Here is a 14,345-nt window from a genome sequence, read left to right on the forward strand (position 1 = left end):
TTTCAGCACTAGAGCTGTCCATGGAAGTCTTCCTGGGTTTAACTGCATGGTCAGTGCAGTAAGCCCTGGAGATTTTCATGGCGTGCCACTAAAGGGGTTAATTAAGAAGAGATGGCATTTCTTGCAAGATTGTTGGTCTCAGGGCCCTTGCTTGTTGTCTGATCGCAACTTTTGTGTGGGCTTTAAAATCGGTTGTCTGCAGCTCACCATAGAAACTGGGATGTGCTGCAGAATATGTTGGCGCTATAAAACTAAAGATTATTACGTGTCCCAATATTCACACTAACAATCATTCAGTGACCTACAGTAGCAATTTTGCTCCATGGTCCTGAGTGAGCTCCACTCGACTTACTATATCGGCGCTTATTTTGATCCGAAAATCTGCCCATGTAAATAGACCTTTATTCTACATCAAGGAGATTGCCTTTTAAAGACCTATAATAACTTGGTCTGTCTGCTCGGCTGTATCTGGTATGTGTCTGGTATAAATGGGTGATGAAAGTTAATGTTGTCTAACTAAACCGCTCCTGTGCTTCAGTGTCGGAGTAATCTTACATCAGATTAGGATTTTTCTGTATGAGGACACTAGAACTGTTATCTTGTGTTACTGATGTCCATTGTCATCTCTCTTGATATTTTTCACTTTCTGCTGGCTAAAGCCTTCATTGCTGCTTTACTTCTGCTCTGCAAATAAAGGTGAGTGATGCCTCTTCCATTTCCTGAGAGAATGCTGCCCTGCAGAGTAGTCTGCCTGCTTCTGCCTTTCTGCTTGCTGTGTAATTCCATGCCCCAGCACACCTAATGCCCCCGTACACATTAAACATTAGTTGACCAAACCCACTGATGATGGCGGGTTCATGTGTATGGGGGTGGATCAACGTTATTCTATATTATCTGGAAGGGCTAGGGGCATTGAATTTCAACGCCTAGACTTTTTGGTCCCCATGGGATAAGACTGTGCCAGAGCTGTCTGGCTGCAGCTTACCTCGCTCAGTGGCTCAGTGGTTAGCATTGTTGCCTTACAACGTTTGGTTCCAGAGTTCAAATCCCACCAACTCTATGAAGTTTGAAGTTCTCCTTGTGTTTGCATGGAGTTTGAAGTTCTCCACTGAGTGCTCTGATCCAAAAACATACAGACAAGTGTATATAGGTTGTGAGGCCCAATGGGGACAGAACCAGATACCAAGTGATGTAAATATGTATGTGCAATGTACACTAAAGAAAGGTGGTGGCAAACACTAGTATTCGGCAAAGTAGAATGTTCATATATATGGGAGAGCTATGGGAAACTCCTATCTCGCCCAACAGTTGAAGGTATGAGTAACCTTTAAAAGTCCGGGTCAGCTGGAGATGCACAAACTACTATTCAAATCTGTTTACTTTATTGTTCATGTTCTGATGTAAGCAACATCTAATAACATATAGTCGTCACCAATTAATTGGAATTTTTAGCATGATGGATTGTACAAATTGGGCCCACACTGGTTTTCTAAAAATTTTTTTTTTTCAGCTTTGATTTGCCTATTGTGAATGTATTACCTTTTGTATAAATCAGGTGCTTTATGTTAAACATATTTTTTAAGAATCTTTTAGTAATTTTTTTTTAAATTTTTTATCTATAGGTACAAGAAAAAAGAAAATCGTTTTTTTTTGTTTTGTTTTTTTTTTTAGAAAATGTTATTCCACACTATATAAGGCAGCGTATATGATAATGTCTGTATAAACTTGAAAAAGACACATGTTGTGTTGAAATGCGTTATTTTAATAATAAAAAAAGATTGGTTTTCTGCTACTGCGCGGGATAGTTTTTACTTTTTTCTTTTTTTTTTTTTTTTGTTACTGACTACTAAGCCTTAGAGCTTATTCACACATCCGTATATCGGCCGGGTTTTAACGCATGGCCGATATATGGTGTCCCTTTCTGCAGAGGGAGGAGGTGGGCTGGGAGCAGTGCACTGAGTTTCCGCCCCTCGCCACTTTACAATGGGAGGGCAGAACAGGGTGGAGCTAAGTTCCACCCCGTCTGTCCGCGCCCACCCCCCATTGCAAATAGTGATGAAGGGTGGAGAGGGGCGGGAGCTCAGTGCACTGCTATCGACCCAGCCCACCTCCTCCCCCTGCAGAAAGGGACACCGTAGATCTTCCGGGCGTGAAAACCCGGCTAATATACGGACTTGTGAATAAGCCCTAATAGTCTGACACTTTCTGTTTTGTAAGAAAATGTAGTGAGTATCACCAACAGCACAGAAATGGTCCCTCCTCAAGGGTCAGGCAAATGGATGCAAACGCCAGGCAGGAGCCCAAACCAGACAGGCTCAAACCGATATCCAGGAAAAAGTAGGGACTGGCAGCATAAGCGGATGTAGAAAAATACAAAAGCTTTTATTGCCCCATTACAAGAAAGTAGCGACGTTTCGGCCATATGGCCTTCTTCCTGTTTTGTATAGAGAACTTATCACTGACGAGATTTACAGTGAAAGGTGACAATATATAGTTGGGGCTCTTTCACACAGGGGTATTTTTACCACATATATCGCGGTGAATAGAGTCAATGGAAGTAAATGGATTTTCATTGATCCATTCACACTTGCGTATAGCCATTGCGTTTTTTTTACACGCGTAAGAAAAATTGCAGCATGCTCTATTTTATTGCGTATTACACGCCTAGTAGTCGTATTGTTGTGTTTTTCATGCATGTTGCTAGGAAACATGCTAACGAATTTAAACAAAACCAGGAAGAAAATCATTCTAGACTGTTTTCCATGTCTGCGTTTTTCACAGGTACACATGCGCCAAAAACCGCATACACGATCATACGCAGGGAAAATTGAACAATCCACTGTTCAAACGCTGCAATGTTTACACAGCATTTTACGCATACTCCAGTGTGAATGAGCCCTTAAATATGTTACACCGCACACAGTAGGTTAAGGTCAAAGCTAACCTCCTCCTCCTCCCTGCACAGCAACTTCTGCACAGATCATAAAGCATGCTGGCAACACTCTCCCATAGAAGTCAAAGGCTCATGTCCTGCCCACTGTTTAAATGACACTGCTGTGTCATATGTCGTTCTCCTCCGCCATGTACTGTTCTTCCCAAGTAATACTACATGCAGAGTTTTTGTTGATGGCGGTTCTATTCCCCATTTTGGAAAAACATCAGATGAAAGTTAGAGGTAAGGTGTTTACTTTGCCTTATTAAGATTTATGAATCTTATCTTGTAAATCCCTTACAAGCAAGATGCTAATTCTTTAACTAGTCGGACATTTACTGTTTTCTGGCCCCTTAACTACCTCAAGCAATCATATTTGATGCCCCTTAATTAAACCAGCTTTTTTTTTTTCCCTTCCCAGGTTCTTTTCCACCTCAGCAATCGAGACAATACATTTGCTTACCGTGCTGCTCTCCTAAGTGTTCTTTTGCATGTAAATTAATCTTAATTCAGTTTACACTGTCATGCTGAGTGGTACAAATTGCCTATAACAATAAAACAGCACGAGTTAAAATGGGAGGGGGCTCGGCGGGCGGACTGAATGTGTGCCTCGTCCGATAGGATGTTAGTTTTCTTTATGCCAATACATTAGCTGGCAATAATGAATCTTCTCTTCTGAAAAGCATGGTATAGTTGATTTTTTTAATTTTACTTCAGCAGAGGAGTACCTTGGCTTTCATGGAAGAAGTTTGACAAAGCATTAATGACGGCCGTGTTAAGGTTAAATATGAAGCGACGCATCCACTTGTATGAATGCTATCCATCTTTCCATTTGCGGGAGCTGGACAAAAAAAAAAAAAAAAGCCCTGGCTTTGTACAAAATTTCCTTTAATTACAGGCTGCTAGAAATGGGCTTTTAACATAAACATAGTTGCATTCATTTACGGAGCATTTGCTCTTCAATATAGCTTAATGGAGAAGGTTTAAGTCCTAAATGAGTGTACACTTCTGCCGGCGGTGTTAGGTCAGCCGCTGTGCTCCGCTTAAAAGCAGCTCTATACTGCCTCTGTTTTCTTCCTCCGTCCTTCCTCTTTTTTTTTTTTTTTTCTACCTGAGCTGCTGTCTTAATCGAGTGGTTAAACAGCCACAAACACAATGTAATGTTCCCTCATTTTATGGCCATATGCCCTCTACATTTCTTGATGGCTTTTTCAGGCAATTGTTCCCTTACTTGCAGATATCAACTGCAACATTTTGAAGGTTGTATTTTTAATTCTATTTTTGAAAAAAAAAGACCCGATTGGCTTTTTCTTCTTCTCTGCTGCTTTTTGAACTTTACAAAAAAATTTACACACAAATTAAATTTTAATTTTTCCAATACATTTTATTGATTTGCAGTTACTGCTTGCTCAGATAACATTTGTTTCCACAAGCAACCGCCATGATTGCCTGCTTCTGTATTTTTTTTTTTTTTAACTTTTTTTTCATTAAAGTTGAGCTAGTAGACTTGGTTAGAATCTATGATCACTGAAGATATTACTATTAAGGTTCACAGGATCATTGTGGAACTTACTGCTAACTGAAGTCATGCATTAGATTACTCGTAGGATTTCTAGGGCTTGCCGAATGGTTTTAGTGAAGCCAGAAGAGAAACCTTTTGTGTGTACTAGTAGGCTGTAAGTTACTAGTTAATAGTAAACCATATTAACACCCCCGCCTGTACTGTAGCAAATCATTGGGACGGCATGGTGGCTCAGTGGTTAGCACTATTGGCTTGCAGTACTGGGGTCCTGTGTTCAAATCCCACCAAGGAGAACATCGGATCTGTGTTTGCATGGGTTTCCAAAAATATGAATAGGTAACAGTTGTGGACAGTTGATGTAAAGTGCTGCATAATATGTATGCACTAAAATGTGTATATTTAAAGTAACGTACGGGAATGGGTTCGCTATTTTGTTTTGCATCCTTTTAATAATTTTGTATAGTCTTGGGTACATATGCTAACAGTTTAGGATGGCATCGATGGTGGGCTGCTTTCTTTGTGTTATTCTGTAAGTCTTTTTTTTTTTTTTTTTTACTCATGTGCTCCATGACAGCATATAAGACTTCTGGGGAATTCACATGGTCGTCTTTCTTTTTTTTCTTTTTAAATTTTCACCCTTTTTCACTGCAACTGGGACATCCATAGGAGCCCGAGTTATAGTGGAAAACCTCCCCTTTTATAGTGACAATAGTCACTGGCAAAGCTGACCTGGGTGTGCTAAGTGATTGCCAGGTCAAATAGCGGAAGCCGCACTTCTCCTTTTCTCTACATAGCGCTCATTGAGTGCCACGTAGCCTACAAAAGTAGGCAGAAGCAGTTGAAAATGCTTCTGTCTTCTCCCCTGGATCACTGACCGTGAAGGACCCAATCTGCTCTTGCTAGGACGGCAGGAACTGTAATCCCGCTCCGTATTTTCACTATGGAGTGGGATAAAAACCCAGGACCAAGTGTGTATATTTAATGGGTTTTAGCAAGTAATGCTTCATTATGAAATGAAAACTTTTGTAACGTACTTTGGGGGAATTTATGAAGAGCCACACAGAAGAATTCTGCCATAAAAAGCCACAGACTTTTGGGTTGGCTGCGTAGGCTGTAAGTTACTAGTTAATAATGGACCATATTAATAACCACTCTTGTATTGTAGCAAGTCATTGGAGTAGCATGGTGGCTCAGTGGTTAACACTGTTGCCTTGCAGCGCTTTGTTTTTGGTGCCTTTTGCCCTTTTTCCACCACCCTCACCACCTTTCTAAAGGTAATCATGTCTTATAGGATGAGACTTGGCCACCATCTGCACAACAAATCTACAGTTTGCGCCAGAAACTGACATAATTTGTAGTACAGATTTGACTTTCTTATGCACAGATTGCCAGAGATGCACTAAATGTAGTGACCCAGAGTTGTCACTACTAAGTATTTATGTTACTCTGGAAAATAGGATAGCATGACTTTATATGTTTTAAGTTTTTCTATATATCCTGATGGTTAAATATCCTCGTCGTATGGGCTGATTTGATGGCTATGTTGGAGTTTGTGATTGGAGAACCAAAAAATCTAAGGCCGAATGCACGCGAACGGGTCGGATCTCGCAGTCGGCATCCAGCCCCATTCCCCGGTGGTGACCCCCGCATACCTGTTCGGAGTCTCGTGTGCAGGCGTCCTCTGTACTGCGCATGTGCTGGTCGTCGTGCCAGTGCACATGCACGCAGTACAGTGTGTGACGCACAGTCCCTTGGCGATGACGTGTATCCCGCACTGCTCACTGCGGACGGGCCGTGGGACGGACTGCTTTTATTGACATCAATGGAAGGCGTCCATGCTTAGCTTGCACCAAAATAGAACATGCTGCGATTTATTTTTTTCCCCACGAGCGGAAAATCGCAGTCGATTTCTGCTCGTGGGCAGGAAAAAGTGATTTCACATAGCATGTCTATGGGCAGTATTTGCTGTGGAGACGGGAGCTCCAGATCCCACAGTGCAAATACACCCGTGTGCTTTGGGCATAAACCAAGAGGACAGAGTATCCACTATTTTTCAGCATTATTGAGCATCTATCTAGGCCCTCAGCTCTATGCTGCTGGAGGATTCTAGAAGTCTATAAAAGCCCCTGTTTGGTTCTATAAACTTCAGAAAGTAGATTATGTTGCGCGTAGCAACAAAGTGCCTACAATTGGCTAAAAGATAGTGATAGGATACAACGCAATTAATCCGCAGCACACTTCAGGATTTGTCAGCAAAACACTTTCAGGTCTCATAATGCACGTCACAAGTGGGGGCTCTGAGCCACAGACTCCTATGCAAAGTCTACTATGTACAGAGAGTGACCGCATTCCAGGCGTACAAAATCCAAGTATAAATTTATTCCTCCATTGACGCGACGTTTCGACCCACTCGGGGTTTTTGTCAAGCGAAGACCCCGAGTGGGTCGAAACGTCGCGTCTATGGAGGAATAAATTTATACTTGGATTTTGTACGCCTAAAAGATAGTGATATCCACAGCCTTATCCCTGAGTGCCAGATACAACATTGTGGTAGGCTTTCCAGGACCCCAGTGAAAAATCTGGATAAGCGGTATGGGAACTTTTGTGTAGGAAACAACGGTATCTCCAGTCACCATCTCCTAAATGTATCATAGGCATTATGGGAATTTTGTTTGTCCTCCTGTCTACCACCAGAAGAAACCAATAAATGCGAGTTTTGCCATATTCCTGACTTCTGGAGCTCCTTTCCATCTGGGGGAACCACATTGTGCTACACCACAACCTCGGTCCCCAGGAGCAAAGGCCAGCACACAACACAAAGTTCCCCCACCATTAATTTTATTTGTGGCGTGATCGGTGGGAGTTGGACTACAAAGCTGTCGCTCACTCTTACATGCTACAAACTACAAACACGGTTTTCTTTAACATCTAACATAGCTGGATGGGCGTCTGAGTCCCTAGCCACCATGAACTCAAGCTGATCCCCCAACTCCTGCACGTTACGTAAATTCAAACACTGGTCTAAGTAAATGCGCCAGTTTTATGTGTCAGGATTCTGTTCAGTGACTACAAGCAGAGGATGAAATTATGCCCTGGCCATGTGATGCTTCCCTTGTTACTTTACAGGTATCAAAGCTCTCTTCTGCAACAAGCCATCCAGATGATCAGAACAGACTTTGATCCTCAGGATCCCAGATGTCTGAAAAGGCTTCTCCATATTCAGAGTCATTGATTAAAACCTGTCACTACTTCCATAGACATGAACAGGGGAGTGCATGCACAGAGCCGTCTCAAATGAGTCGTACTGTGTCTGCATACCGACGGAACACATCACTGGAACTGGGCACCCAGTGATTATAAAACTTAGTTCCCTGAACTCCTCATTCCCTCACCTTTGAGCCCTATAATGTAGTTTATTGGGCTCAAAGATGATGACTGGTCCCTTTAAAAAAAAAAAAAAGTTCAGGGTATTAGAAAATTAAATACCTTTTCAATATAGAATGTATGCGCTCTGCTTACAGCCCCGTGACCAGTGAAGGGCTTTCCATTGTGTAGTATAGTTCTGGTTAATTGAGCACCTAGGTCTGGAACCCTAATGTCTGATGCCCTCCTTCATAGAGCACTAGCATATATTGGACAATATGTAAACGTTCTCCATCATATCCGAGGCTCATAGCACCTATCAACGTCCTTTTACAATCTATTTTTAATTTCTATTACATATCAGACATCAAGTTCTGCGTAAGTTTACCAGTTATATATGGGGGTTTATATTGCGTATATAACTGTACTTTTATGTATTAGTATATAAAACCTTCATATCTATATGTTTTTCTGTATGTCGTCGCACTTATACGCCACTTCCGTGTCAACTGTTTTTATTTACACATTTATTTAAGACGCTAACAGGCTTTTATGGTTTTGTATGTGCTTTAATGGAACATCTTACTTTTTATGCAGAATATAAAAATATCTCAGTTCGGTATTTCTTACAGTAGTAAATTCTATAGGTTATTATATTTTAACTGCTGCTTTACGCCATAAATGGATTGATGGTGATGGAAAGTGCGGTTTACTCTGAATTTTGTAGTAAGAGTGTTTATTACTTACATCTGAATTTTCAGCATTGCTTACACCATTCCCCATTCCCAGCACTTGTATCAACTATAGTGCATCTAATCCCCGAAACTAGGAGGATTTAGTTTTGACTTACTGCAACCATATAAATAGTTTCTTCAAACTGACTTCTCTTCCCTATTAAGGTCTTCAGAGTTCTCAATTATCTGATCATGATTCGTTATAGTATCCATATTGCTGCTGGTCATTGCCCCTTTCCAATCAATTGTGTCTTTTCTAAACACCAGAAAAGGTGCTTGTCCGAACAAAGCTAAAAATTGTGATGGAATGGGCGACACATCTATTGGATCGTTATGGTTCATTCTCCTAGACTGATTTTAATATAGGACCATAGAGAGATTGCATTTACACACAACCATTGGCTAATCTTATGATCAAAGATTTTAGCACTTCTTAAGATTGAAGATGGTCATCTAACATCTTTACATGTTGAGATGATCGTAATCAACTTACCAAGTTAGGGTCCTTTTACACAGGACGACTGTCAAGCACTTTAACGTCCAATAGTCATCCCAACTATCTTCGCTCCTGTGCTTTGACACAGGATCGATGATCGCTCACAAGAGATGTCTTCCGGCTTCCCGCCTTCATTCAGAGTAAACAGGCACTTGTTCATAGATGAACTTGAAATGGTACCAATAAAAACTACAGCTGATCACACAAGGTGTCACACAGCTCAGACAATGGAAAAATACAAAAGTTACGGGTTTTTATTGCAGTGGAGCCAAAAATAAATTTTCCATAAAAGGTTTTTTTATTGTGTAAAAGTGGAAAAACCTTAAAAAAAAATTATGTCCCCCAAAATGGTACCAATAAAAACAGCTCACCCAACGACGACCCAGCCTCATTATTGCTATGTTGATTGAAAATTAGTTATGACTTTAAAAAAGTGGAAATAGAAATCCCCAAAAGCTGTTGTCTTTACGTACCAAGCTAGGCCACATCCTTAATGGGTTAAAGGAGTTGTCCCATGATAAAATATTAATTTGATCTGTTAGTGCACACAAAGCATAACACGTCAATTAAACAAAGCTCCTTTGTGTAGATATTACTGTTACATATTTGTCGTGGCGCTCTCTGGTGTTTTGATTCCGAGCGTCGGGTGTTGATCATTCCCACTTGTAGCATCTACTTGTACACAGTCGGCTGAGTGATCATTGCTATTATATAGACCAGCCTATGAGAATTAATGTACTAGAAGTGTTGGCATCTCACCAGCATTGGACACACAGGCAGATTTACTAATTCTGTCCAATAGACAGTTTAAACCCAGACAAGGCAATTTTTTTAAATGTGCTAGTTTTATCACAGTGGCTCATACTTGATTGATCTGGCCCATCTTTAGGGACACTTGGCTAACGTAACACCACTAGAGATGAGCGAGTATACTCGCTAAGGCACATTACTCGAGCGAGTAGTGCCTTAGCCGAGTATCTCCCCGCTCGTCTCTAAAGATTCGGGGGCGGGGAGGAACGGAGGGGAGATCTCTCTCTCCCTTCCTCCCCGCCGCAACTCACCTGTCACCGGCGCCGGCCCCCGAATCTTTAGAGACGAGCGGGGAGATACTCGGCTAAGGCACTACTCGCTCGAGTAATGTGCCTTAGCGACTATACTCGCTCATTTCTAAACACCACCTATTGGTTGGCCAGCAGTTTTTATCAAAATGGTGGTGCATTTTCTTGTACATACTGCCATGTTTAGGCATCACAATCTTCACTAAGCCACGCCCCTTTCTGTTATGCCAAGTTACCTTGCTGTTCAGGTAGAAAAAAAGTGTCTAAAACACATAATAGATATGATACAAGGCTTTTAAGACAGATTTTTGGCACACTTTTTAGCCAAAATCTGCTGTTTACAAAGATGTTCTTAAAGAGTCAAAATAACAGCTTATGGCAGGAACTAGACAGGGTAGTGCTTTTTTTTTTAAATAATAATAATAATTATTGAAAAATGTATTTGCCGGATTGAACACTGAATTGTAATATTAAAACACATCAGAGGGGTTGTTCCAAGATTGAAGTATGGTAATATTTGGAGCTACTAAATAAACATGCAAATTTAAAAAAAAAATTTCTGACGAGCAGGAAGATATTTTCTACATTGGATTATCCAATACTTGATTGATTTTTAATTGCTATAATCTATAATCGCTGTGGTGCTACATTGTGAGAAATTGCCTTTTGCCCATTTGGAAGTGCTGCCCCCTTATAGACAAGGATGTATAGTAAATTTTCAGAAATGAAAACTCTAAACTTTGTTACATTTTTCATGTATCAGTATACACCTGTACATCAGTAACGAGACATTTTGTATCTAATTTTACAGCAAAGCTGACTGGTATGAATGAGAGTTCATCAACGATAACCGTATCGCCACACAACAGTATTCCACAGGTGGTTGTACAGAAGTTCTTAGCTGCTGCCAACTTTGGGGTTGTACCCTCAGGCCAAGACAATGTACACAGGTGAGTGGTTTGCTAACTGCGTACCATAAGACTGTAGTGCAGTATTAAAAGAGAAAGCATTAAAAAAAGCCTTTCATTTTGTAACTGAAGGCCCATTTACACGCAACTATTACTCAAAATTAGCTCAAAAGCCATAGTTTGAAAGATAATCATTGTGCGTAAATACTCCCATCTTTCACTCTTCGGCTGAAAGATGATTTTTAGGTGAGCAAAAAATCCATTGTTCATCTGGAGAGAAGATAAAACAGACCACATGCTGTGTTTGCTGTCCATGGTGCTGTGTTTTCTGATTACATTGTATTTAGCAGAAAACCCATGGCAGAACAAAGGAGCTGAATGCAGAGAACAGAAAATCTGATGTTCTCCGCATACAGATCCTGGAGGCTCATTTACATGCAATTGAACGTGATAGGCCGCTAATGGACATTAGTGTCCATTAGCAGTTTATGCAAAACATTTGCTCAAAATTATCTTTTGAATGATTATCTTTGCGTTTAAATGGGCTCTTACCCATTGTTTCAAGTTGCATTTAATGGTCATCTTCAAGATAAACATTTTATTGCATTATATTTAATATCCTTTCTGTCAATTAGATGTATAAAAGTATCTTTTACTAGAGTGATTGATAAATTGTAGTCAGCAAAGCAATAATGTTGTGTTTGGCATTTAGGAAGTACAATTGTGATACAGTGATACAAAACCTTGTGATACAGTTACAATTATCACAGTTTTAAATCTGAACTTTGTTACTGTTGATTGAACTCGCCATATCCTTGCAGGAGTTGTCCTACTTACAAGCATGCTGCCACCAAAACTCCGGCTGCCCTTTTCACATTTTAACTCCCCCAGCAGATTGGGAATACTTCTGTTCGTTCTATACTCACTCTCTCTCTCACACACTCTGTCACACATACACACATTCTGTCTCTCACACACAGACACACTCCCTGTCAATCAGGGAGCATATTTGCTTTCTGATTGTCACATGTGGGGTTTTTTCCCAGAAAAAGAGTGAAATCATAAGCACTTGCTCTTCTAATCACTCACTCATCTACACCATTGCAGACCCAGGGCATCTAAACGTTTTTACAGAAAAAAAAATATTAAAGACTCTCTCCCCTTGCACAAAGCTTTAAATAATAAAAAAAGAAAAGACATCCTACAGAATTGGTGTTGCTACATCCATAACAACCCGTAATATAAAATATATTACATTTATCAAGCACAGAATATTGCATTAAAAAAATCCAAAATAGCAGTTTACTGATTATCTCACTTTCCCTAAACAGGAATTAAAAATAACTAAGAAGTCGTGTATACCTCAAAATAGTACCAATAAAACTACAAGCTGTCCAACAACAAAAAGGCGATTTTTGTCGATCAAAAAATAAAAATGTTCTGTTCCTGATATGTGTCGCCACACAAGGTATTTTTGTTTAAAAAAGAAAAAGGGAGGGGTTTATATTGCATAAAAGTGGTAAAACAGTCTATAAAATTTGGTGTTAGAATTTTAATGACCCGTATAATAATGGTAACCTGATACTTATACCACATGGTGATCAATAACTTATCTGTAACCAAAATTGGTTCCACAAAATACAAGGTATCATACAGCTACATTAACCAAAAAATAGAGACCGCTGGAACATAAAACCAGGATACAATTTTCTTTCTCAAGACTAAAATTACATCACTAAGGGGTTAAAAATGCACTTAAGGCGACTGCGTTCTGCATCAAATGTATTTACATGACACAGAAATACAAAATCTACAATAAAAAAGTGCTGTTTTTCAGCAGGGCTTTCACATGACTGTTGGGGGTTAAAGACCAGTGAAGATGTGCTAAAATAACAAATAGAGCAATACTTACCTGTCCTTGGCACTAGCAATCTTGCACTGCCGCCCCCTTATTGTCGCACCTCTCAGTTGACAGCAGAGTTCCAAACAGTGATGCTGCAGCCTCTGATTGGTAGGTGACCGCCACCTACCAATCAGAGACTGCAGCATCACTGTTTGGAACTCCTGGCATCATCGCCCCCAGGATGTATGCGCTGAAGCCAGGAGAACGAGTGGTGACGCTGCAGCCTCTAATTGGCACTCCTGCTGTCAACAGACACCAAGGACACTTGTGGGGCTGCAACGCTGGATTGCCGGGGTGGAGGACGGGTAAGCACTGCTGAACATGGCATTTTAGTCCATTTGCACCTGTTTTTAAAATGCGAACTAGTAACCCAACAACCCCGTTTAAAATATGTTGAAATGCTGACGAAGAGTATATGAAGGCTCTGTATGCAGCTCCAACTGCCATAGCCTGGTCTCCAGGTGGAGCAGGATGCTTCCTCTTCCTGAAGGCTATCTATGTGCCGATCATTAGTGTATGTGTGTGTATATATTATGTCATAACATGCCTCTATATAAATATGAGAGATGTGTATAGATACAGATTATAATGGCAGGTCTTGTCCTGTTGTTGCAGGACGGCCAATCGTATAAGTGGTTATCCCGTGATACTACATTTACACCGCATTTTGGGACAACCCCATTAACTGTGACTTTCAGCTGCTGCTTAAAAAAAAAAAAGAGGCCGGACAGGAGCGTAGTTGATGGTTGGGCATGTGGTTTGGGTATTGGGTGCCTATTGGTCATTTTGCTTTGGCCAGAGTTTTTAGATATAGGGCTTTAAAAAAGAAATCAATAAACACTCGGTGTAAATCTTTAATGCAATGCAAATGCAGGTGTATAAACTGTCTTCAAAGCCTATATTACTAATCCCATTCTAGACTCCATGACAGGCCAGCCATTTTGTTGGCTGAATCTATTTTTCATGAGATTGCACTTTATCAGCCTGCAAAGAGTCTGTGACACTTATGAGGCATTTCATGATCAGATATTCATGAGGCACTGGTTACTTGCCAACTGAGACTACATTTTCCTAATGCCTGCCTCTACACTGTATGCATATCCTGGGTATTCTTCATTGATATTAATCCCCTGTTGAGGAATTAGTGATGTGAATATTACCACTGAAGCTATATGAATTGCTAATGTGCTTTTTTAAGCTGCAAAGCCTGGAGAAGCAACACCGTAATATAATATGTTGAACCATGTGATCCTTTTATAGACTATTGTCTTAGCTTTCCTTAAATGCTACATTTCGTAAAATCAACTTGTCGTGTCAACAAAAGCTAAAATATGGAATTCACCTGACCTGTGTTCATCAACTGAATTGTCTATACAGTCTGATAGAACTTATGAGTCTTTTGGTGAATTAATACATAGACATAATTAGC

At 40.4% G+C, this 14,345-nt stretch overlaps 1 protein-coding gene across 2 annotated transcripts in view; it reads left to right on the forward strand.

Annotated features, from left to right (window-relative positions):
• Positions 1–14,345, forward strand: part of AP3B1 (adaptor related protein complex 3 subunit beta 1) — a 230,603-nt gene that overhangs the window by 204,618 nt on the left and 11,640 nt on the right. For both annotated transcript variants that reach the window (XM_066602845.1, XM_066602844.1), the window contains exon 26: positions 10,917–11,055. In XM_066602845.1, the coding sequence (XP_066458942.1) occupies positions 10,917–11,055 (139 nt within the window). The remainder of the gene's footprint in view (positions 1–10,916; positions 11,056–14,345) is intronic.

This window comes from Eleutherodactylus coqui, chromosome 5, assembly GCF_035609145.1.
Source record: "Eleutherodactylus coqui strain aEleCoq1 chromosome 5, aEleCoq1.hap1, whole genome shotgun sequence".
NCBI classification, from domain to species: Eukaryota; Metazoa; Chordata; class Amphibia; order Anura; family Eleutherodactylidae; genus Eleutherodactylus; species Eleutherodactylus coqui.